At 42.9% G+C, this 25,482-nt stretch overlaps 1 protein-coding gene across 1 annotated transcript in view; it reads left to right on the top strand.

The window, feature by feature from the left end:
* SMOC1 (SPARC related modular calcium binding 1) overlaps positions 1-25,482 on the top strand; it is a 410,799-nt gene that overhangs the window by 296,639 nt on the left and 88,678 nt on the right. The window contains exon 7 of the mRNA XM_030215156.1: positions 13,996-14,076. Within this exon, the coding sequence (XP_030071016.1) occupies positions 13,996-14,076 (81 nt within the window). The remainder of the gene's footprint in view (positions 1-13,995; positions 14,077-25,482) is intronic.

Raw genomic sequence — 25,482 nt, 5'->3', positions numbered from 1 at the left:
TGAGGAGGTGGCTTGTTGGTGCCAAGCCACCGAATTGAGGTCTGTCAGGGGGTGGAGCTAAGAGGTGGAGTGGAGTGGGGATGGGGGCATGACTGGGTGGATTTGGAATGAGCTAGGGACGTAGCTGAGTGGAGTGGGGTGGGGCTGGGGGTGTGGATTAAGATTTCCCTCTGAAAGATCGGGCTTCATTGGCAGTTCTGGCATAGGGCAGTGCACTTGTGAGCATGCATTCAATTAGTTTGTTTTCCTAAAAAATGTTAAATGCATGTTAAATGGCTTATATATATGGGCCCCTACAAATTATGAATGCAGGGCCTGCCTAAACAAACTAATAAGTCAAATGAACTTCAAAAAATGACCCCAGCAGTAGATTTGTGGGGAGGAAGGAGCAGCTGAGGGCTATGAGAGAATCACGTCTTACTGGCCAATCTCTCTGGTGGCTACTGAAGAAAAGCAAAGGAAGAGAAAGAAAAACAGAGAGAGAGAGAAAGACTGGCAGCTCTCTCCAAAGCAGTGTCAAGCTCTGAGAGCTCCCAGGTGTGTGCAGGGCAGCAGATGATCAGTGGGATTATAATCAATTAGGCTGCCAATTTAAAGCTACAGCCAGCTGGCAGTTTCATCTGCTTGAAATTAGCCAGGCCAGCCAAATACCAGCCAGTTAGCCTCCTTAGACAAAGATCAAGCAGGGTTAGTGGTATGGTAACAGGAAAGGAAAATGGACAGACTAAATGAACCTTTCAGTCATGATCTGGCATTTTATTCTGCGTTTCTATGCACTTATGCGGATAAGTGCTTCTAACCAGGATATACAGAGGCACTCTCTGGATAGCTCCTCTGAATATCCTTATAGACTGCCTCTGCAGTATGCGGATAGTGCCGGGGTAGAGAATGTGGTAAAAGCAGTTAGTTTAGCAAGGTTTAAAAAAGATTTGGATAATTTCCTAAAAGAAAAGTCCATAAGCCATTATTAAGGCGGACTTGGGAAAATCCATTGCTTATTTCTAGGATAAGCAGCATACAGTCTGTTTTACTGTTCTGGGATCTTGCCAGGTACTTGTGACCTGGATTGGCCACTGTTGGAACAGGATACTAGGTTTGATGTACCATTCAAGTCTGTCCCAGTATGCGTGCATCTACTGCCTGGAAAAGCTAGGGAAAAGAGGTGTTATTTCAGAGCTGTTCTGAACTTAAGATAAGAGGGTTACATACATAGGGATTGTAGAAGGGAGTTCCAGAGCTTACGGACAATGTAGAAAACAGAGTGCCTTGTGAAATCCAGATAACTAGAAACAGAAGGGATAGACATATAATGCTTGGTGCAGAGTAGAGAGATCTAGCGGAATTATAGGGAATAATCTTCAAAGCTAGATATGGAGGTGAATCTGTGCGAAGCACTTTATAGGTCAAAATCAAAACTTTATAATGAATGTGGTATGAAATTGGTAGCCAATAAGGATACATCAAATTTTCATGAGTGAATTAAAACCCTAGTAGCTATCAGTGTGTGATATATCTGAGGGGGAGAGGAGTTCTAATTTACGCTCATTCAAGTTAAAACCAGTGAATCTCCCTGGTCAGTCTGGAGGAGGAACTTTGAGGTCTACATCCCCATTTGTTTTTTTTAGCCTTGTACACCGCTCTGCTCTGGCAGCTAGAGCGGTTAAGCAAGTTCAATAAACTAACTAACTATCTAACTAACTAACAGCTCCTTTTAGTAAGCGGCGGTAAGCCCAACGCGGGCTTACCACGCGCTACAACGGAAGTACCACCAGGCTACTGCAGCAGACCCCAGCGGTATTTCCTACCCCTACTGCGCCATTATTTCCAGTGCTACAAAAATGAATTTATTTTTGTAGTGCTGGACTGTACCCGGTGATAATCGGGCAGCATGCACCGCTGGTTTAGCGCGGGAACCCTTACCGCTACCTCAATGGGTGGCGATAAGGTCTCCCCCCCACACCCAAAATGGCTGCACAGCAAGTGTTCTACTTGCTGCGCACTCATTTCCTACAGGAAAGCGAGACCTTCCCTTTTACCAACTGCGGTAAAAGGGGTCTCAGCACATGTGTAAAACACACGCCAGCGCTGGCTCCCTTATGCCGCAGCTTAGTAAAAGGGGCCCTAACTATCTCTAGAGAGGTCTCTAAATGTGACCAGATGCCCAATCCAGATTTGTAATTTCTCAGGGGAGACTGTTAACTCTTCTGCTCTTAAGGGTGAAATAGTAAAAATCAATGGGAAGCTCAGGGCTAGCCCAAGGTTATCTGATACTTTACACAAACATTCAACTGTGCACCCCTCTCCCTTCTTAAGTCCTACCTTCCTGTAGTCCTGCATCTTTCCTTCCCTTTCCTATGTCTCCCCTTTTCTTCCCTTATTCCCCATTCTCCTGCATCTTCCCTTTCCTTCTCTATCACCTCCCCTCCCCCCATAGTCCAGCATTTGCCCTTCCATCTCTCTCCCCCCATAGTCCAGCATCTCCTCCTCCCTTTCCCAATCTCCCTAGAGTTTAGTATTTTCCCTTCCCCCTGCTCTCCCCCCAAAGTGGCCAATATTCTACTTCCGCAGCCTATCCTTCCCCACAGGTGGCCAGCATCCAACTTCCCCTTCATATCCCCTTATTCGGCATCTTCTTTTCCCATTCCATGCCCAAAATATCCCCCCTGCCCTATCCCCAGTGCCACTGCTCTACCTCTTCCTGAGCTGAAGTCGCAAGCGGATACAGTGCCAGCATGTGCAGAGCGTCAAGGGTGGCCCATTCCAAAGCTGGAGATTTACCACTGCAATGTTGGAGATTAAATGCCAATGAGTGAGCTTTTTCTTGCTGGCCACAGACACGTCTAAAATTAATTCTGGCAGATGAAATTCCAAAAACTGATATATTCCAATTTTTCTACCTTTGTTGTCTGGTCATTTTATTTTTCGTATTGTGTTGGTCCTAGTCTCTGATTTCTGCTTTCCTCTTTCTTCTCTTAACTGTCTTGCTAGTTTCCTTATCCATTTGGCACTTCTTTTCTCTCCATGTCCACCATCCATCTTCTCTCTGCATCCCTATCTATCTGACTTAGCATCACCTCTGTCTTCTTGTCATGTTGAGCAGCTTCCATCTCTGTGTCCCTATTCTTGCCCTGTCTAATATAGCTGTTCTGGGTCCCTATCCGCCCCCCCCCCCCCACCTGTGGCAGCATCTCTCTCTCTCTTTCTTCCCTCTTGTCTCCCTCTCCTGACCAGCATCTCTCCCTCTCTCTTCCCTCCCTCTTCCCCCCCCCCCTCCGGGTCCAGCAAGTGTTCCTCTCTGTTCCCTCACTCCTGTTCTGTCTCCCCTTTGAAGGACAAGCACCTATCCCTCTTCCTTCTTTCCCCACAGATCCTGGCACTTCTCTTTCCTTGTCCTTCCCCCCCCCCCCCTAAAAAAAGTTCAGCACCTCTTTCCCTCTCCGTACCCCCTTTGTTTCTCACCCCCTCATTGGATCTCTCTCTTCCCTACTTGACCTCCTGTCTAGCACCTCTCTCCCTCCTTGCCCTCCGCTGCAGTACCTCTCTCCCTCCTTGCCTAGTAAATAGGCAGCAGTAAGGGTGTATGCACTAATAGCCACGTGCTAATTGGGAAATTAGCGCACGGCCATTAATAGAAAAAAAGTCATTGCGGACATTTTACAGCCGCGCTAAAAGTGGCCTCAGTGCGAGTGACACCCACACGCTATAAAGACTGCAGGCCATTTTTTAGTGTGGCTTAGTAAAAGGGTTCCTTAATCTTCAGGAGACCACAATGAGAGCTTCTCTTCTGGCCTCTGTCTGAGACAGAATATTGAGTTTGTTTTTAGGAATGTCATGAACAGGAAAAGAAGCTTTGTGTATATAAAGTCAGTATCTTCATTCAGGGTGGATAAGTGGCTCTTAACACTGCACCAGTGTACCCTGCAAGGCATGGAAACAGTAATAAAAGTGCACTGAAAGTTCCAATTTCATGCTGACAAGATGTCTGTCTTTCCTAGATATAGCTATTAATTTGCAGAAGGTTAGGAAGGATTTTTTTGTTTTCAATCCCAGGACTCAGGCCCTGGGAATGGGTTTCTTAAATGTCTTATTTTCATAGAAAGAAATATGCTTTTTGGGATCTGGGACAGCTGCAGCAATTTATTGAGGTGCAGGAATGGTCCCTGAGCTCTTCAACTGGTTTGATAGGAACACTGATGAAGGCTGTGGATTCTCTGTGCACTGTGGGCTAAAGTTGGATCTTTTTATGTTTTTGTTTGCCCCTCTTCCATATGAGGATTTGTGGAGTTTAATTGGATTTAGTTTGGCCTTTTTTTGTGAATATTATTCCTTAATGTAATGTTATTCCTTTACTGTATGGTTTGTGAAACTAATACATTTAAAAAATAATGAAATTACAGATGCAGTGTATATAAATTGGTTAAATCCCATTTTTTCCAGTTTTCTTGCCGAAAGGAGCCATCATGATATTGAATAATATCAGTGATATCGGGGAGTCCTGTGGTACCCCGCATTCAGAGCTCCAGGAGGCTGAAAACTGATTAGTCATCTTGACTAGATAGGCTTGAGTTCTTAGGAAACCGTTAAACCATGTTGCAATTGCTTTAGTTATTCCTTTGTTTGTCAAGCAGGGTCATTAGTGTTGTGTGATCTACTAGGTCGAAGGTGCTTGACGTATCAAATTGTAATTGTAGTATTGACTGACCTTGGCTTATTATTTTTCTGAATTCTGTTATCAGGGTCGTTATGACTGTCTGTGTGCTGTAGAATGATTTGAAGCCTGAGGAGTGGCCTAGTGGTTAGGGTGGTGGACTTTGGTCCTGAGGAACTGAGTTCAATTCCCAGCACAGGCAGCTCCTTGTGACTCTGGGCAAGTCACTTAACCCTCCATAGCCTGCTGCATTGAGCCTGCCATGAGTGGGTAAAAGCACGGGGTACAAATGTAACAAAATTAAAAATCTATGAAGAACTGAGAAGTGCATTAAGTATTCCACTGGTCCCTCCATCATTTTAGTCAGTAATGGTATTGAGGCCACAGGTCTGTGAGTTCATTGATCTTACATGTGGCGTTTTTAGGGATTTGTGTGAGTATGATGTTGCCCTTGTCAGAAGGAAAATGACCGTTTGAGAACATGTATGCTATATGTTCTGTTAGGCATTTAATGAACCAGTCTGGTGGATTTTTCATCATGTAATTTGGGCAGAAGTCTAGTGCACAGTTGGCATGTGCGTATTTTGTCACTAGTGCTTTGACTGAGATGGTTGTGGGTATCTTGAAAGGGAAGGGAAATGGGACTTGATATACTGCTTTTCTGAGATTTTTACAACTACATTCAAAGTAGTTTACATTTATTCAGGTACTTATTTTGTACCAGGGGCAATGGAGGGTTAAGTGACTTGCCCAGAGTCACAAGGAGCTGCAGTGGGAGTTGAACTCAGTTCCCCCAGGATCAAGGTCCACTGCACTAACCACTAGGCTACTCCACTCCAGATTCTGTCTGCCTTGATATGATCATTATTGATTTCACATTCGTGTAGGAAATGTGTAAGGGATGTGTGTGTTGCAGCTAGTTTTGTTCTTATTTTTATAATTTTTTGTTCAAAATATTGTGTGAGCTCGTCTTCTGTTGGCGGTGATTCATTTGATATTAGCAGAGCTTGTGCATGTAATACATTGTTCATTAGTTTGTATATGAGCTGTAGTGTTCTGCTTTAACTCTTTTTATGGTGTGTTTGTACTTGTTTAGAGAGTTCCTCCATGTAGTTTTGTTCATGTCTGTTTTGTTTTACCATTTTCTTTCCAGTTTCCTGCATAGTTTTTTTCATCTCCAGTAGATTCTCGTTAAACTAAGGACTCGGTTGTCTTTTCCTCTTTGTTTTCGTTTTGAGTGGTGCTATTTCATTCAGAGTGTTTCTGCTTAATTCGTCCCAGTTCCTCATGAAGTGAGTGTTAGTGGGTATTATGTTTGTTTGATCGTTCTGTGCTGTTGACCAGAAACTATGATTATCCACTTTCTAGTTAGGACCGTGTGTGGTGTCTTTGGTTCAGTGCACAGTAAACCCAACACAATCTCTTAGCACCTTTATTATTCAGATTTTTGTCATTTCCTGGGGCACTATCAGCACTTGAAGTTCATGAAAGGAAAATAAACCATGACATTGCTATGATGCTGACGATCAGAATCACATTTAGGAAGGAAATTGATCTTTGTAACGCAAGAATGCCACAGGAAGATCTGAAGAATAAACAAAAATGTTGGATAAAAAATATACCAAGACCATTGTGAAGGGAGATCAGAAATAAGACTAAAATGCCGAGAAGCAGGCAGCAAGTTGATAGTTGTCAAAGAATCCTGGTAGTTGTGCAACCTCAAGGATTTTTCCTCCGCTTTATATACCTTTTCTTGTGCTTTATTGTCAACTGATTTCATCACATCTTCTTGACTGTATGGTACACAGCCCAGGTGTTTGCTGAGAGGCTGTATGTGAGGCAGAGGGGGCTTTCTCTTGCTTTGCAAGTTTTGATCTCTTTGAACAGATACAAATTCTTGACCTTCCTCCCTGCCCTACTGTATTTCACCTTTGCTCTCCTTTGCCCCTTCGTTTGAAGTCTTGTACATTAGGGGAAGCATCCATCATGCTTTTCTCTTCCTTTCTTTTTTCCTTTTTCTGCTGTTTGCTATTTTGCTTTGCTTGCTTTCTACTACTGCACAGGGAAAGGATCTTTGGTTGTGGCAAGTGATGTCATGAACAGGAAAAGAAGTTTGTGGTTATAAAGTCAGTGCCTTTGTACATTTACGTAGGATGGGTATATGCAGGCCAATATTCAAAAAGATTTAAGCGGGCAGGAGAGGCTCCTGACCACTTAAATCCCCTGAGGCCGCCTATCTCCTGATATTTAGTGGCAATAAATTAGGCAGTGCTGCTGAATATTGCCTCTGTAGGCAGATCAGGGGCGAGATAGAGGGCAGCATTAGGGAGGAGCCCGGGGTTATGTATGTGTCAGCAGTATTCAGTGCTGGCACCTGCATAGCTAAGCAGCTCAAAAACTGGCGTAAATTAGGCTGCTTAGCTATGCGGGTGCTGGCACTGAATATTGGTTGGCACCTGCATAACATTTTTTTTGTTTTAAGTCCCTCCCCCAAGCCCTTTATAAAGCCCCCTCCTTCCCTCCCCCAGCCCACCATAGCAACCAACCTCCTTCCCCCACCCCCCTGGGAGGTTCAACCTCTCCCCCCCCCCTCCCAGTATAGGCAGGCTCCCCAGGCCTACCTTATGTCCCTGGTGGTCTGTGGGGTGTTAGGGGCAGGAGTGAAGGCTACTTGCTCCTGCCCCTTGTGGTCGCTAGATGAAAATGGCTGCCACAATCTTTCAGATCGTGGCTGCTATTTTCTTCTAGCAGCCAAAAGGGGCAGGAGCGATTGGCCTTTGCTCCTGCACTCAACAACCCCATGGACCACCAGGGACATGAGGTAGGACTGAGAGGGCCTGGACCTCCTGGAAAGGGTGGGGGGAGGAGGAAGGGAGATCAGTTGTTGCAGTGAGCTGGGGGAAGGGAAGGAGGGGGCTTTTTAAAGGGCTTGGGTGGGAGCTTAAAACAAAAAACGTTATGTGGGTCCCAGCTGATATTCAGCTGGGGCCTGCATAACTCTCTTATACAGGCCCTACCTTCTTTCATTTCAGTATTTATATACTGCTTAGACCTAAGTGGTTTCAGTTTAATTTTACAGGTACCTTGTCTGTCCCTAGTGGACTCACAATCTAAGTAGTACATTGGAGGGCAGACCATCAGGCAGCAGCGGGAATCAAACCCAATTCCCCAGGTCTGCAACCCACTACACTAACCATTAGGCCACTCCTTCACTCCTGAATATCAACCAGGTTCACATAAGCTCTGGCAGCTTGCCCACCCACATTTAGCCCCTAGTATTCAATGTTGGTGCCTGGACATGGTCCAGCACTGAATATTGGAGGCAAAATCAGCTGGTGAGGGTAAGCACTTAACAAAGCGCTGACTGCCACCAGCTGAATATTGAGGGGGATGGTGCAAACACTTCACAAATAAAACCTGCAAGGCATATAGACAGTAATAAAAATGCACTGAAAGGTACAGTTTTGTCACAGCAAGTCTTAATACCCATGAGCGATTTTCAATGGCAGCTATCCTTTTAAAGTTCTTCAATTTTGTTGTCTTGTGCCATAAACCCTAATCTAGGAAACTTGGCCTTTCTGTTTATTCGTCTTTAAGCTCAAATTAGTCTTTTGTTTTTGGAGGTGTGAAGGGCAATTGTGCGCTAATAATTAGTAATTATACACCTAAGGGCTACACAGTATTCTATAACATACATAACCAAAATCAGTGAGGGGCCCTTATACAAAGGCGTGGGAGGGGTAATTTGCTGGTAGCGCACACCCAATTGGCACTACCATCGGAGTAGCATGTGAGCCTGGCGGTAATTCTGGGTTTGGCGTGTGCCGAATCCCATGATAAGAAAATAATTTTATGTCTTCTACAGTGGGGGCATTCCCAGTGGTAACTGGTAGCACGCCCACATTGGTGCAAGCTGCATGGTTACCATTTGAGCCCTTACCACTAGGTCAATGAGTGGCGGTAAGAGCTCAGGCTGTAAATAGGGGTGCACTAGTTTTAATATTAGCGCAGGCCCATTTCCCAGCCCCTTGGTAAAAAATGGCCCAGCACACGCCTAAAAGATGTGCCCACACTATCGCAGACCACTTTTTACCGCAACTAGGACCCCATAGTGCTATTTGTGAGGGAGCACAAACATGGGCAGAGCATGGGTGGGTCATTAACATGTCTCTGAGATGCTTGTTTATTTATTTATTGGGATTTATCAACCAACTTTATGAACAGAATCACCCAAGGCGGTGTACAGCAGGTACACTTTAACAAAACTTACAATGTTTTTGACAGCATAACAATAGTAAAGTGACCAAATATAAACATAAATATAATAAATATGGTAAACTTGGAAATGGCAAAATGAAACATAGCAATAGGACCAACATGAAACGGTGTCAGAAATATACACATTTAACAGCACGGTGGAACAATCACATAACAGAAATATGAAAAATATCAGTACAATACAAACAATACCAATATAGACAGCATGGAAGAATGAGATATAATATGATGTCAGCATAAAACCAATGAAACACCTAATAAGCACACATTAGAATATTTGAATAACATAGATATGATGATAATGCTGTTCATACAATAGAATGAAGCATCTTACTATGAAGCTGAGGGGCCAAGTGCCAACATATAGATATGAACATGATGGGTAATGCAGAGTCAACTGGAATAGATAGAAGGGTGGCGAAACTGAAAGCAAATACGTACAGCTAAATAAGATTTGAGGGGTTGGTCTAAGTTACAGGGTGTGTGGCAAGCTAGTTCAGTTGTGGAGTGAGTGGATAGTGGTGTGGGAGAAGAGCCAGGCTTTCACTGCTTCCTGAAGTAGAGATAGTCTTGCGTTTGATGTAACATTGAATTCTGTAAGATACGCGTGCAATTAAATGGCAACAGTTACAACTGCCATTGACTTGGCATAATTTGTTGGCACCTAAGTTTAGGCATGCCAGTATTGACTTACGCTAGCATTCTATAATGGAATCTTGGAGCCAAGAAAGATGCCATTCTAGAACTGGCATTATGCACATGGCACTATGGTGCCAATTTATATAATCACCACCTTATTTTATTTTGCCCTCCCACCATGATGTACCTCGAATGTACGGGCTATAAATCTTACAAATAAATAAAGTAAATAGATATATAAAAATTAGTGCAAATGGAGATTGCGGGGCCACCCAGTATGCTGAAGATCTGAGATGAGGTCTCTTCTCCATCAAGACTAACAGGGCTTAATTTTTCCATGAGCATGATACATATAGAGGCTAATGAAAAAATCTAGCTGTCTGATATTTAACCAAAATGCCAACCAACGGTTGTGGTTATAATGAAACTGGACACTGGCAGATGCTGAATATCCCATTTCTGCACTGACCTGGAATTGTTTCCTGAAACAGTCTTTTTGCTGTCCTACGTTTATCCAGTTAGTGCCTCTGAATGTCCATCTGTTTAGCAACACCTGCTAAATGATTAACCAGCTTATTTTCGAAAGAGAAAAACTCCTATAGTGCGACCTAAATCGGGAGATAGACGTTTGTCTCGCAAAGGCGCCCAAATCGGTATAATCGAAAGCCGATTTTGGGCGTTTCCAACTGCACTCCATCGCGGAAACAAATAAAGTTGATGGGGGCGTGTCGGAGGCGTGGTGGAGGCGGAACTGGGGCGTGGTTATCAGCCGAGGAGAGATGGGCATCTTTAGCTGATAATCGAAAAAAAAAAGGCGTTTTTACCGTGATTTTGGGTCACTTTTTTTGGACCCTTTTTTTCACGAACAAGTCCCAAAAAAGTGCCCCAACTGCCCAGATGACCACTGGAGGGAATTGGGGATGACCTCCCCGGACTCCCCCAGTGGTCACTAACCCCCTCCCACCAAAAAAAAACCCACTTTAAAAACTTTTTTCCCAGCCTGTATGCCAGCCTCAAATGCCATACCCACCTCCATGACAGCAGAATGTGTTCGATCCTGTCACAGCCTTTCCTTGGGTCAGATGTGGCTCTCGGGTGCAGTACAGGGTCACATCAGCATTGCATTGTGGTGGGTGTAGGGTATTGGGCTCCGTGATTTCATTAGCTTGTGTTACAGTCTCACAATGTTGGTAGTTGGTAGGCTGTTCTCCCATGGTGCTTTTCCCCCTGCCTACTAGGTCAGAGTGTGCCCTGTTGTGTTTTCTGTTGTAGTCCATGCGGTAGTGGCCATTTTTGTAAGCCAGTTTTAGTTCCCTTTCCTGTGTTAGCCACGTTAGACAACTTAGTTCTTCCCTTGAATGTGGCTGAATGAGGGCATTGTACAGCATTCTGCCAGTTCTGACCTACTGCTCATCTCAGTACCAGGGAGACTCGTTGCCAGTGGGGCACAACCTCTGATCTGCAGTTAACTGTGAGTAAAGGCGGTTATTCCAATAAAGGACGTTTTCGTAGAGATTAGTCTTCAGGTGTCAACTGGTGTGCCAAGGTTATATAGCAGCAACCAGTCCTAGAGGCCTGCGTGTATGCAGGTCCCTGGAGCACTTTTAGTGGGTACCGCAGTGCACTTCAGCCAGGTGGCCCCAGGCCCATCCCCCCCCCCCACCTGTAACACTTGTGCTGGTAAATGGGAGGCCTCCAAAACCCACTGTGCCCACATGTAGGTGCCCCCTTCACCCCTAAGAGCTATGGTAGTGTTGTACATTTGTGGGTTTTGGGGGAGGGGGGTTGGGTGTTCAGCACCCTTGGTAAGGGAGCTATGCATGTGGGAGCTTTTTCTGAAGTCCACCGCACTGACGTAGGGTGCCCAGTTGGTGTCCTGGCATATCAGGGGGGCGAGTGTACTACGAATCGTGGCCCCTCCCATGACCACATGGGTCGGATTAGGACGTTTTTGAGCTGGGCGTTTTTAGTTTCCATTATCGCTAAAAAAAACAAACGCCCAGCTCAAAAACATCCATTTTTTCAAAAATACGGTTCGGCCTGCCCCTTCAAGGACCCGTTCTCGGAGATAAATGCCTATGGAGATAGGCGTTTCCGTTCGATTATGCCCCTCCACGTGTCTTTGAAGATCTGCCCCTAGTTGCCTAGCTTTGACTTAGGTGCCTAGAACTTCCTAAATTGAAATTCTCCCTTGCTAGGTGGCTAAATTGAAGTGCCAATTTTTACTAGGTTCTTAAATTTAGGCTTCTACAAAGTAGGCAGGATCAGGTCAGGCAATGAAATAAGGCACTCAGCACTATTTTCTAGTACTAAGCAAGCCTAAATTTAGGCGCCTCTGTTTTTTGTGGATTGGTTACCCATCATGGGAAGAGCACGACTTAAGGTGTGCACTTTTATTGTTAAGATTACGTATGGGATAGCACCATCATATCTGTGCAATCTGGTCAACGTGTTACATAATAATAATTATTAACATTTGTATAGTGCTACCAGACGCATGCAGCGCTGAACACCTGACACAGAGAGACAGTCCCTGCTCGATAGAGCTTTTACATAATTATGAAGGGAGATCTCAAAATCAGATACTTTTATGGTGTCTGTCGGTGAATCAGATTAAACTGAAAAGACAATTTGATTCTTCCCTTTTTATCAAGCAGCATTAATAATGAACTCTCTACCACTGGAGACTCGTGTATTAAGTAAACTTTTCTTTTTCAAAATATCTGTTATCTCAGAATTAATGTATAGTAGTTTTGCAAATATGACTTATTGCTCTACAGAATAGTTTAGCCTAATGCAATATGGAAATAAGCTTGTAACTTTCTGGTATGTCATCTCCACTTCAGTCTTCTTGTTATTCGCAGTGACCCAGAGTATGGTATCTATGGAAAATAAGATCCATGTAACGTAACATAACATAACAAAATGAAATGTGCTATACCACTAACACATGCTTTTATAGAATAGCGCTCAGTTGCTTCACTGCCACTTACATATGTTAGTGTATGCTTACCTGCAAAAGTGCTGCAATTTTGTACATTTATGCATGGAAATGGTGCATAAATTCAGATGGGTATAACAAAAGAGAGGGAACAAAGTACAAACTAAAGTCCAAACAAAAAAACAGCACCACGAGCCTTTAAAATGGAACAAAGTTCTTTAATGAATGAGCCTTGACCCGACACGGGCCGTGTTTCGGTGACTAGCACCTGCGTCAGGGGTCACAGTGATGACGTGGAAAACTTGGGGAATAACTCGAATATTTTCATCTACAATATTCCTTACCCCACGTCTCATGTAGTAAAAGCTACAAAGCACCAAGGCACTTTCACTTTCTGTATCAAAATGGATGAAAAAAAGTGCCTTCCTCAGAAGTCTTGGTGAACGTGTCAAATATTCCTTATGAATAAAATCTTGAAGAATAAACCTTTACAAAGATGTGGTCTCTAGAAAGACTTTTGTTGAGTATAGCAAAAAGCTCCTATTGAAATGGCTTCTAGGCGCCACTGGTATGCATCCTTAATTAAATATTTTATATCTACGTTTGATGCCTCCAGGCTCTTTTTTGAAGAGCCTGTTTCTAATCGTTATATATAACCAAAGATCGTAATGACACATCCTAACTCTTCCTCTCCCTCTCTATTTTCCCCCAAATGTACCTAACATACATGTACCTCATTCTACTACAATCTCACCTATGTTCGTTCATACCTTGTATTTGTTCAGACCGGAATTGACTAACGCAGTTAACGGTACTATGTAAGCCACATTGAGCCTGCAAAAAGGTGGGAAAATGTGGGATACTAAGGTGCGCTAGCATCTTTAGCTCACGCTAAAACTCAGCTGGCGCTAAATGCTGAGACGCCCATTATATTCCTATGGGTGTATTAGCATTTAGCGCCTGCTGTTTTTAGCACGACTAAAAATGCTAGCGCACCTTAGTAAAAGACTTCCTAAATGTTTTATCAGTTAAACAATTGAAGGGCTGAGGAGCTCCATTGTTGAGCTGTGCTTTAACGCACAAGCAGTTACCATGTGTTAACTGCTAAAACACTGCAGAAAATGAGGTAAAGTTAACGTCACCTCAAGAAGTATACTTAACTGTATCACATCAGCTGCCAATCAGTTAATTCACAGTACATTATATAACTTTCTCTGCATTAACTAAATGGTAAAATATTAGGAATAGAGGCTTTGAAGTTACTGTTTTCTGTTAACTTGAGTAACTGCAAAATCTTGCTACACATTAGAAGGTAAGATCCCAAATGTGACCTTTGGTTAGTGGAAATAAAATAATACGAGTATGTACTAGCTTTTAAGACCTTATTTTAATCATATATATATATATATATATATTTTTTTTTGTATGTGTGCATTTTATGGAAATGGATATGACTAATTCTTTGTAATGCTGTGTGTATCTTTTCCAGAAATTACTGCCCCTACCCTTTGGATCAAGCACCTAGTTATCAAAGATTCTAAAGTAAACAACTCCAGTATGAGAAACTCAGGTACATTTTTCATTTTTTCTGTGGATCATATGAAAACACGAAGCCACAAATATGTTATTTATTCTGCTAAATGTATAGGAGTCAATATTAGTAATGTTGTACACTGCACTGAACCCTTTCAGGGGAATTAGTGATTAGTACGAATTATATTGATATTGAAATTCAGTTGGCGGTGGTCAGCTTTTTTGGGCAGCGGCAGCAGTATTCCTGGATATTCAATGCTGGGTTATGGCTCTTGACATTGAATATTTGGTTATACATAGCCGGATAACACTTATCCATTTAAGTGTGATATCCAGAACTTAAATGGATAAGTCAAACCAGATAAAGAAAGGACTGTGCTTTATGTGGTCCTATTTATTCGGTTAACTTATCTGATTAAGGGGTCCTTTTACCAAGCTGCGGGAAAAAGGGTCCTGCGCTAGGTGCAGGGCCCGTTTTTCCCGCGCTCCAGGGCCCGTTTTACTGCAGCAGGTAAAAAGACCCCAGGCACACATGGCCATGCGATAAGAGAACTCTTACTGTATGGACATGCGACAGGGAGCCCATACCTCCACCCACTGAGGTGTCGATAAGGTCTCCTGTGCTAACCCGGCGGTAGCCGGCCATCGCTGCGCGTTGCCTGATTACCGTCAGATTACTGCCGCGCAAGCCATTTTCAGGGGTTTTCTTTTTCCCTCGGAAATGGCGTGCGCTTGGGGCGGGACTACTGCCGGCAGCCACGTTGGGCCGGCAGTAGTCCCGGAAGAGTGAGTGGTAAGCTCGCATTGGGCTTACCACTGCTCTGTAAAAGGGCCCCTCAGTGCTGAATATCAGCACTTAACCAGATAAGTGCCAACTCCGCCCCCCCCCCCCCAGACCACTCACAAAATGGTTTGGGTTTAGGTGCTTATATATTCAGCGGCAATATCCAATTAAGTGTCGTGGAATATACCCAGTGAACATTGAAGAAGTAATTTAAACAGTCAGGAGTCTCTCCTGGCCATTTAAATAGCTTTGAATATTGATCCCATAGTGAATATGTATCCATCTAAAATTAATTTGCAAAATAATTTATACAACTGCTTTTTCACCTCTGAAAGGACCAATAGCTTGCATGGTCAAGATGGATATGGTTTGGTTTCTGAACAAATGCAGAATGAGAATCTGGGAGATCATCAATGGTGTACCCTTTATTCCCCTTTGGATAGCACTTATATTCAGCTTTACATTTTTTTTCCTGATATTATGATGTAATATGAACAGAACCCCCCCAAAAAAACAGATGGGCAAGCGGTCTGCTAGTCGCAGTAGAATGGAAGATGAAGAAGCAGACACGATGAAAGATGGATTAAAAGCCTTTATTGTAGAGAGCGGGAGAAAGGGTACTCAACACGTGTTTCACCCAGCTGGGCTGCTTCAGGGACGATATAGTACCTCATTGGTGGATGAGCAGAGACTCCCTCTGTGTTTGAATACTATGTTTTCCCTGGGTGTGTTGCTAATTTCATACCACTGGGTTTCTACTGTGGGGAAAGCGACCGGATTACTCAATGAGGACCTCTTTTACAAATCCGCGCTTCCGATTCTCGGTGTGGCAAATGAGAGGAAGCCCATTCAATTCCTATGGGCTTCCTGTCATTTGTTGCACGGGAAACTCTAGTGTGGCTTTGTAAAAGAAGCCCTAGGGTATTATATCACCCCTGAAGCAGCCATTTGTCCTAGGGAATTAAAAGCCTTCCTTAAATCTCATTTTGTAGAATCTCTGACTACTGCCACGTTATCCCACCTATTAAGGTCATTTGCAGAGGGTGTGTCATTTGCAGAATTGCTAATTTTGCATGGCTAGATCAGGGATCCCAGAAAAAGTTTTTAGAAGGAGCCATAGTGGCTAGGCAAAGAGTTGCAATGTTCTTTATTGAAGAACTCGGTGAAAATCAAGCAGTTTGCCTATGAGAAACCTTTCACCATGGAAACTACAAAAATTGGGTGTCCTATCCTTCTTCCTCTGTCTTCTCTGCTATCACATATGAGATGAAAATTGCACATGAGCCAAGACTGGTTGGAATAAAGATGTATGAGTAATCAAATCGAAGCAATCATTTTATAGTCAAGAAGCAGGTTGCTTACAGCTTCATTTAAGAAGCAGTAGTTTGTTTAGCTGCTTTGCTTATATATTGGTTTTCCTATGAATATTGTTAAGCTTTACGTATAACTTTCTATGTTCTGCAGTTAACACTCCGAAATATGCTTTCATTCTGTTTGAAAATGTGTTACATTCTATGTTGAGTATTAAGACTTTTTCTCCTTTCTCAAACCTACTTTTTTCAGTAATTTTATTTTTGCACAATAGTTTTAACTAAATACCTGTCAATAAAGTCTTAAATTATTGAAGAACAATCCCATTAATTCTCTTAAACTGCTTGTGTGAAAGGTTGAAGATAAGTTCATCTTTCTGTTAAAGTATCTCCTTTCTCTATCCCTTCCCCCATCCCAAAGACTTCTCTGTGCTTTGTGTGCTTTGTTTGATGATCTAAAGAATTGCTTTGCTGGTCTTGGCTGCTGAAGCTTATGAACATCACCAAACTGTCATTTGCTTCCTGCACCAGCCCTTGACAAGACCAGAGTCCACATATGGTCTCCATAACCTCAGCAGATGGGATGTGTGCATATACACAGGGAAAGGTTAGCAGTGCAGAAGTGTAGCCTTTCACTTCCCAAGAACCTGTTCTCTCCTAGACAAATAATTCTGTGCAGCACATTTATAGGTTCAGGACCACGAAATACACACAAGTCTATCAGTTAATGGAGTATTACAGGACAGGCACAGAAGGGCCGATGCTCAGAACCTAGCGCTGGCATTAGAGCCAATTAGCACTGGACTAGGGTCGGTATTCATCTGCGCAGAATGCTCAGAGGTTTTACGGCATCTTTTACTAAGGCATGCTCACGTTGTTGGCATGCGCTAAACATTAGAGACGCCCATAGGAATGCATTTGTGTCTCTAACGTTTAGCGTGCCCACAGTTTTAGCGCACACCAAAAACGTGAGCGTACCTTAGTAAAAGACCCTCAGTGCAGGACACAATGTGCATGCCAGAGATGATTGCAAAATGTATTTAAATGTGGTCAAATGGATGTTAATGAGGTCATTTGCTATGCCCTCCCAATGCTCGGAAAACAGCGCACAAACAAACCCTGCTCTTACCACTGGGAAAAATAGCGCCACCTCGGAGCTGGCATTGGGTGGGGGGGAGGGGGGTTGAAGAGAGGATTTCTTGTGATTTTTCTCTTTCAAATCTGCTGGTTTTGATTTCTTTTGCAAGCGGAAGGAGGCCTGTGCAAGCCTCTAAGTGCCGGTACTGAAAAGCAAATGTGTGCAAGTCCGAGCAAACCCCAAAGTGAAAGCACACCTTGGTGCCTGTTTTCTGCGCTTAAACATAAGCCTTTCAAATGGGGAAAAAATTGAAAGCTTATATTAAGAAGCACAGAAGAATGGCGCTAATGTGTGCTTTACTTCAGGGTTTGCGTGGCTCATGCGCAAAAGAGCTACACTTACCGCGAAACTCTTGTGCACGTGCACCAGGCACGTTCCGCCCCGCATTGTTGCAGAATAATGGAGGTACGCACCTACATTAGGCATGTACATTTGCATCACGTTACAGTTGGTGATTCCTGGGCATAAGAGCTATTCTATAAATCGTGCCTAACTTTAAGCACATTTATAATATAGTGCTTTTTTGGCGCCTTATATAGAATTCACCCCTAAGTGCATTTCTTTGTCACACCTACATTTAGATATCATTTTATTGAATTGCCCCAGTCCCCGGATTCTATATATGATGTCCAAATTTGGGCAAACTCCAAAGATATGCGCACAACTTATCTAGGACCAAGTGAGCTTGAAGGTTATAAAATATGGGCCAGTACGCATAAACCTACGCATGTGGATTTACACCAGCTTTTCGTTGGTGTAAAGGGACGCACGTAGATTTAGTCGCATGAACTACACCTAAGCGTATTCTAAATAAGTGCAGTATTTAGAATATGCTTAGGCGTGATTGCCTAACGTTCGTTAATTTTAAGCACCATATAAAGAATCGGGCCCTAAGCGACAATATTCAGTACTGGAGAGCTGGCTATCCATCACTGAATATCATCGGATAGCCGCTTTAGTGGCCATTTTCCTTTGAGTATTGGGCGGTGCATGCTTAGCACACACCAGTGGCAAAACTAACGCGGAACGCTTTAGTGCTTCCCACGTTAGGCGATTTTTGCTGCACTAGGCACATGTTAGCACCTAATGCAGCTTAGTAAAAAGGCCCCTAAGCTGCCTGATTTCTCATGGTGGAATAGCAATTTCCAAAGAAATTGTGGTATATAAGTGGGCAGTGTCGGCATTAGCGTACAGCAGCCGCTAGCACGGTTTAGTAAACAGGGGAATTGCGTAGCGGAATGTGTGCAGAATATTGCTATGTGTGATAGCAACATTTTTACAAATAGCGTTTCACATACAGGACTCCTAGATAGTGTACTTTATAGTAAATAAAGCACGCTGTTTAGGAATACATCTGATAAAGCATCATTTACAAAAAAATGTTGCATGTTTGTACATTGCCTTCTTTGTTTTCTCTTTTATTTCTCTTGTTGCCGTCCTTAGTTATTAATTTGTACAGCGCTGCGTAACCCTAGTAGCGCTCTAGAAATGTTAAGTAGTAGTAGTAGTAGTTTTGACCTTTTAGTAGAAGCATCCTATAGCAGAGAAAAAAAAGTGGAGTGCTCTTTAGAGAGGAGTAGGATCACTGCTCTGCCTTAGACCTAGACAAATGAAAGAAGAAAAACATTACAGATTGGTGGAGTCATTAAATGGTCAATCAAGGAGATACCCATTGTTTGGATTTGGTTGGGTCATCTGTCATTACCAATTGATTTCTCAGCTGCTTTACAAAGCAGGGCCCTGGACCCCCATCTCTTCCATAAGCTGTAGGTGGAAGTTAAACATATTGCTTCATACTACTATTTACATTTCTAATTTGTGCATTTCTCTTACCCTAAGAAAATGGTTGATAGCCCTGGAGATGGAGTTAAGGCTCTTTGCTCTTCTGAGTTTACCACTTCTGCATTGAATTTTAAAATTATTTCTTTCTGTATTTATTTATTTATAACATTTGTATCTCACATTTTCCCACCTATTTGCAGACTCAATTGTGGCTTACATAGTTCCGTAAGTGGTGATTACCAGTTCCGGATAGGAGAAATACATAGTCGAGGTAGAGGGACAGAGTGGGTTCGGTTACAGGAGGAAAGTTCGTCTTATGATTATATATGATTATATTTGATATAGAGGTGTATTTTCAAAGCACTTAGGCCCTGAAGATCAATTCTCCGCACTGTTCCAAAACAGCGCCGAAAAAGTAGTGCCAGAACAGTGCATGGAATTAATTCCCTAATGATCAATGCTAATAACATATAAATTTAGGCGCTGATCATCAGGGGAATGTGCAGGAGGATTATGCCTGGGCATGCACTCAGGCACAATCCTCCCGCGCTTGTTTGACAGATCCAGGCTGTTTAAAATAAAAAAAAGCCCAGACTTATCAAACATTCAGACTACCCCTAAAGGCAAGGCCCTGATGGCCTACTGCCTCCCCAAGCCCCTACGTCCCTGTCCCCCCCGACACCAACACGGGGAGGCTGGAGGTCCACCGCCCCCAAACACCTCCCCAACAGAACAGAGGGCCCCACCTGATGATCTAGTGCCCCCACCCCCACCTGGTGGTCTAGTGGCCCCAAATCCCCCCCATACCTTTAGATGATAGAGGAAGGAATAGCACTCTTGTCCTTCCAGCACCGCCTCCAAAATGGCGACGCCCTGCCCAGTGCATCCTGGGATATGCCGAGCGGTATTTCTTGAGCACCTGTGCCAAGAGCCTAGGAACCATCTGTGCTTCCTTGGCCATTCGAAGTTGGCGTTCTTCATTGTACCAAGATTCTGTTATAGCATACTAGTGTAAATTGGCATCAGTGTGCCTACATTTAGGTTTGCCCACTTATTGAATATATGCTTTACATGCAAATGTCGGTCTCACCCATGCTCCTCCCCTGTGGCTATCTTTGGTCAGGCAGCGTTGAATATTTGCTTGGCTGGTTAAGTTTAAACCAGCCAAAAATAAACCGGATATTCAATGCCGGTCATCGGAAACGGGCCAGCATTGAATATCCAGTCTCGCCACCGACTGTGGGAGTTAGGCGGGCTGCTTCACATGGTTTGCATATCGGTCCCACACTGTGCAACCATTGTAGTGTAACACAAGACATTATTTGGAAGGGACTGCAGCTGAACATGCTCACCTCCTCACAAAATTTGTGGTTTATTTCTAAAACGTATCACATGGATTTTTGCCAAGGTCCATCCTCTCTACTCTAGTATTAACAGCTTCTAAATTCCAGTGCGGTGCAGCTCAGAGCTGAGGAGTTTTGTGCAGGTCCTCTACAATTCTCCCTGGCACCCCTTTTAAGAAAGGTAGAATTTAAACTCAAGTAATTTGCTTGTTTCTATAAAAAGTTTATAAAATTGAAAGTGAAAGAAAAATATGTGGAGATAAAGGTACATCATGATATCCTTTAGAGAGTGCATAGAAGAAAGTTGTTGTTTTTTTTTACCATTAATGACTTCACATCTCAGTGGACATCCACAGAGGCAAAACTCAAGTGACTTTTCATGAGATTGGAATAAGAAGATGGTGGGGCAACAGCAACACGGTCTTTCCTTTTTTTTTGAATGAAAAATAACATAGGCAGGTGAAACCATATAATCTAATCAGTTATTTAGACATGAGCTTATGAGGATATCTGACAAAGTAGTCTCATCCTCGAAAGCTCATGCCTCAATAATTTGGTTAGACTATAATAGGAATTCTCAACCTAGTCCTCGGGACACACCCAGCCAGTCAGGTTTTCAGCACACCCTTCATGAATATGTATGAGATAAGTTAGCATGCTCTGCCTCCATTGTATGCAAATCTACCCATGCTTATTCATTGTGGATATCCTGAAAACCTGACTGGCTGGGTGTATCCCGAGGAATGGGTTGAAAACCGTTGGTCTGGAACTTTTCATTCTGTTGTTTATCAGTTTCAATTTCTTTGACTTATTATCCATGTTTCCCAAAGACTGAAGGTTGGTTATACAAGTCTTTAAGTGCCAGATTATGCATGTCTCAAATGTGAATAGCCCTTCTAAAAAGACCACCTTAGTGAAATTTTGAGCACTCTTCCTTAGTAAATTTTCAACAAGGCTAATTTAGGAGCATAACTCTCAAAAATTAAGAAATATAAATCCTTTAAATATCAGGCCCTTTTTACATAAGCTACACTGAACTTGTTTGGAAAATGTGGGATACAAATGCAGAAATTAAAAGTAATTAATTAATAAATCCTTTTATAGAGAGTATTTTTATGCCAGTTGATATTTTAGGAAAGGCCATTTATATATGTGAAAATAACTTTATTAAATTACCCTCCACATACATACATTTTATTAATTTGACTTTATTTATTGGAATTTATTAAATGTCTTTATGAAGAGATTCACTCAAGGCGGTGTACAGCAGGTACAGTTTGACATAAAACTTACAATTCTGATAAACAGCAGAACAATAGTAAAATAACCAAATAGAAGCATTAATACAATCAACAAGGTAAACTTGGAGCTGGCAAGTTGAAACCTAATAATAGGATTAACATGATACCGTATCAAAAATATAAACTTTTAACAGCATAAATAAAACACATTTTTGATTTGCCAGTGTACTCATGACTATAAAATATCACCCAGTGGGATCTGTAGTTTGCTTATCTGTTACCATCTGAGCATCTTTATGATGCTCCCATGGTATTAGATACACCTCTTTGATGTCTAGAAAAGGAAGCAAATGGACCCACCGGTTCTCTTTGCAATTTAAGATGTTCATCCCTTTCCAAATTTGTTCCCTGGAGAAATACTATACCTTCTTTAAGTTTTTTTGAGCACATTCAAATCTTTCTCCCCTTAAGTAGGGAATGGATTCCAGCAGCATCGAGAGTGAAAAGATTTATATCAGGCATTAAACAAGAAACATAAGTACCAAAATTGAATAAATAACACAACATTGGAATTTTGGGGGCCACCCAGTCAGATCTCCAGAAAAGATATAATCTGTGACCTAAGGTGAACATCCAAAAGGTCTGTGCAATAAAATGTGATCCCAGGGTCACTAAGAGCCCAGTTTTCAAACAGTATTTGGTGACATGTCCTTTTTCCAAAATACTGGTTGCATTAATTGCTGTGACAGGAGTTCCATTTGCCCCAATTCCTGTAAAATGGTGTTTCTACTGAGGATTTCTGTAGCTGGCTTTCTACAAGGAAAGTTAGGGAGGAGATGTGATTCATAGGAGAAGGGGAATTTGGAGGGAAAAGCATCTTTTGTCTTCTTCTGTCAAGCTCCTAGAAGAGAATAAAGCTCCCTAGTTATTGAAGTTGAAACAAAACTATCTTTTTCCTACCTCCCAAGAGTCGGTCTGTGGTTTAAGGAGCAGAAGCCTCAGATCTTGTTGAAGGTGGACTCTCAGCAAGCCAACCAAACTAAGGGATCAAAGGAAAAAAGAGGTACTATGTGACTGAAGGAGAGTAGGATATTTCATGACATCCTACCTCATACTATCAGAGGAAACTCTGAGTCTGAGTGTGGCGTACTGCATAGGAATTTAGCCTACTTGCTTTACTGATTCAGGAGACTCAGACTCGTTGCTACATCGATACTGACAATATCTTGCTGGTTTCACCCCAGTCTTGCTAGTCCTGACTTTTCTTTACTTCAGCTCTGTCTGAACAAGATAAGACACCTAACTTCTGAATCCTAAGAAAATGGTGGCCCTTTGGGTTACTGGGTATCAGTCTTTTCCCACTATTACTCCTTCTTTGCAGGGATCTCCTATCCAGTTCGTTGATACCCTTAAGTATCTAGGGATTCACATTGACTCTGTCCTTACTTTCTGATCACAAATTTCTGCAGTTGCCCTTGATGACCACTCTTGTGCAACTCTTCTGTATGCGCTGGTTGAATCCAAGCTAGACTATTGCATGTGGTATATGCTGGCCTTCTATCCCTTGCCCTTAAAAAACTCCAAATGGTTCAGAATACTGCTGTTTGCATAATTACCATGCCTGACTCTTTGACCACGTGTACCCACTTCTTAAACAACAACAACACTGGCTCCCTAGTAAGTATCGCATAGTTCATAAGATTCTCACGTTGACTTTTAAGGCCCTTCACTTAGGTACTCCCCATAATTCCCTACAGGCCCACCCGTGCTCTCCGCTCTTCTTCGGGACATTAACTTGCCACCCCTCCTTTGTATCTGATTAGACTTGAATCCATGCACCATTGGCTTTTGTTTTTTATGGCCCCCACTTTCTGGAATTCCCTTTCTCTTGATATATGGCCATAACTTCTCTATTTCCTGTTTTGGAATTTCATGAAGGCTTACTTATTTGTACAATCTTTCCCTAATTAGTTTCCTTTGGCCTGTGTGGCTCCTGGCCTTGGCTCGCTTTGGCAGTAGCAGCTCCTTATGGGCCTCCTGATGTGTGTGTGTTTTTCTCTCTCCCTTTATTTCTGTATCTCTTTTCTTCTGTACCGTTTATTTTGTAGTTCCTTTCTGTTTTCATTTATTTAATGTAAACTGCTTTGACTCTTGTTATTGAAAGGCAGTCTATACTGAAATAAACATAAACCAGCATCTGGGGAGCTGATAGACAGGATTTGCATTTGGAAGTATTAGTTCCTGATGTTAGAGACTTTTTGACCCATTTGAGAGTAATCAACCAGCTAGGTGTCCCCCTAGGTTCAGGGAACCCACAAGTGAGAGAGTAGCAGGGGACATAGCTACCATTGAGCGAGTCCAGCAAAATGCCCAGAGCTGCTCAATGGTAGGGGCTGCCTGCAGCTGAATCCTTCCTTCCTTTCCTCTTTTCCCGTCACACCCGGATCCAGATCTCTACAGCTTCCCCCAGTCTTCCACATGTCGAGGCGTTTTGCATCAGACAGCGCTGAAGGAGGCCTCTTTCTCGGGCTAGTGGAGCTTTTCCTTGGCCACATCCTGCCTTTCTGATGCAACTTACTGTGGGCGGGATACCGCCATGGAAAGGCTCCACTGGGGGGGGGGGAGGGATCAGGGGTGGGTGGTCCAGGAGGAAGGGAAGAGAGAGGAAGGAAACTGACTATGGGGAGGGATAGGGACACAGAAGGATGCTTGACACAGTAAGTTAAGAATACAGAGGGCAGATGCTGAATATGGAGGGAGGATACTGAGTAGGCACAAATACTAAACATGAGTTGAAGATAGGAACAGGGACACAGAGGGGAGACATTGGACATGATGGATAGGGACACAGCAGAAAGGTGGATGTTGGACACAGAGAGAAAAGAAAAGTCAAAAGGACAGGAGACCCTGGGATGAGAGTTAAGATAAAACAGAGAAAAGCAGAACAAAACAATGCTCAGACAACAAAGGTAGAAAAAAAGGTGTTTTTTGTTTCTGAAATTATTAATTGTAATATGTCAGTTTTGGGAAATGTGGATTTCTGATATCTTGCACTTCAGTTTGTATTTCTATTTCTGTGATAGGTTTTCTATCTAGATCTGAAATGTGTTTGCTTTCAGTGGGGTCTGTTTACTGGTGCTGTGAAACGGTGTCTTATCTCGCCTGTCCCCCGTCCCCACTACCTTGGGAGAAATCATGTCATCGGGGGCCCATCTACGTTTTTCCACCCGGGCCCCATTCAGTCCTAGCTATGCCACTGGAGAGTGGAGTATCATATACAGATCTATAAGGAAGAAGATGAGGAGAGATTTTACTCATGAATTATCCAAGAAGAGTATGGCAGAGAATCAAGGTTGTAGGAGCCTACAAGTGAGTGGAGAATTAAGAAAAAGAAAATGTATTTTTACCGGTTAGTTCTATAAATTGGCGCCTCAGTCTAAGCATCACAATGCCTTGCATTCAGCGCCAATTCTATAACAGCATCTTGGTGCCAACATTCCATTATAGAATATTGGTATAAAGTCGGTTTTGGTGTGCCCATGTGTAGGTGTGCCCTCTTATACCATATCAATGGCAAGCATAAGTTGGCACACGTGGAGGGGCATAATCGAAAGGGGCGCCCAAAGTTTTCATGAGGGCATCCTCGCAGGACGGCCCCATAAAGGGGCGGGGCAACCCGTATTATCGAAACAAGATGGGTGTCCATCTTTTGTTTCAATAATATGGTCGGGGACACCCAAATCTGGAAATTTAGGTCGACCTTAGAGATGGTCGTCCTTAGGTCATTTTTGAGATGATCGTCCCTGGTTTTTGGCGATAATAGAAACCGAGGACACCCATCTCAA

This window comes from Microcaecilia unicolor, chromosome 9 (genome assembly GCF_901765095.1).
Source record: "Microcaecilia unicolor chromosome 9, aMicUni1.1, whole genome shotgun sequence".
Classification (NCBI taxonomy): domain Eukaryota; kingdom Metazoa; phylum Chordata; class Amphibia; order Gymnophiona; family Siphonopidae; genus Microcaecilia; species Microcaecilia unicolor.
Note: the sequence above shows the minus strand (reverse complement) of the source record. Positions and strands in the feature narration are given on the sequence as shown.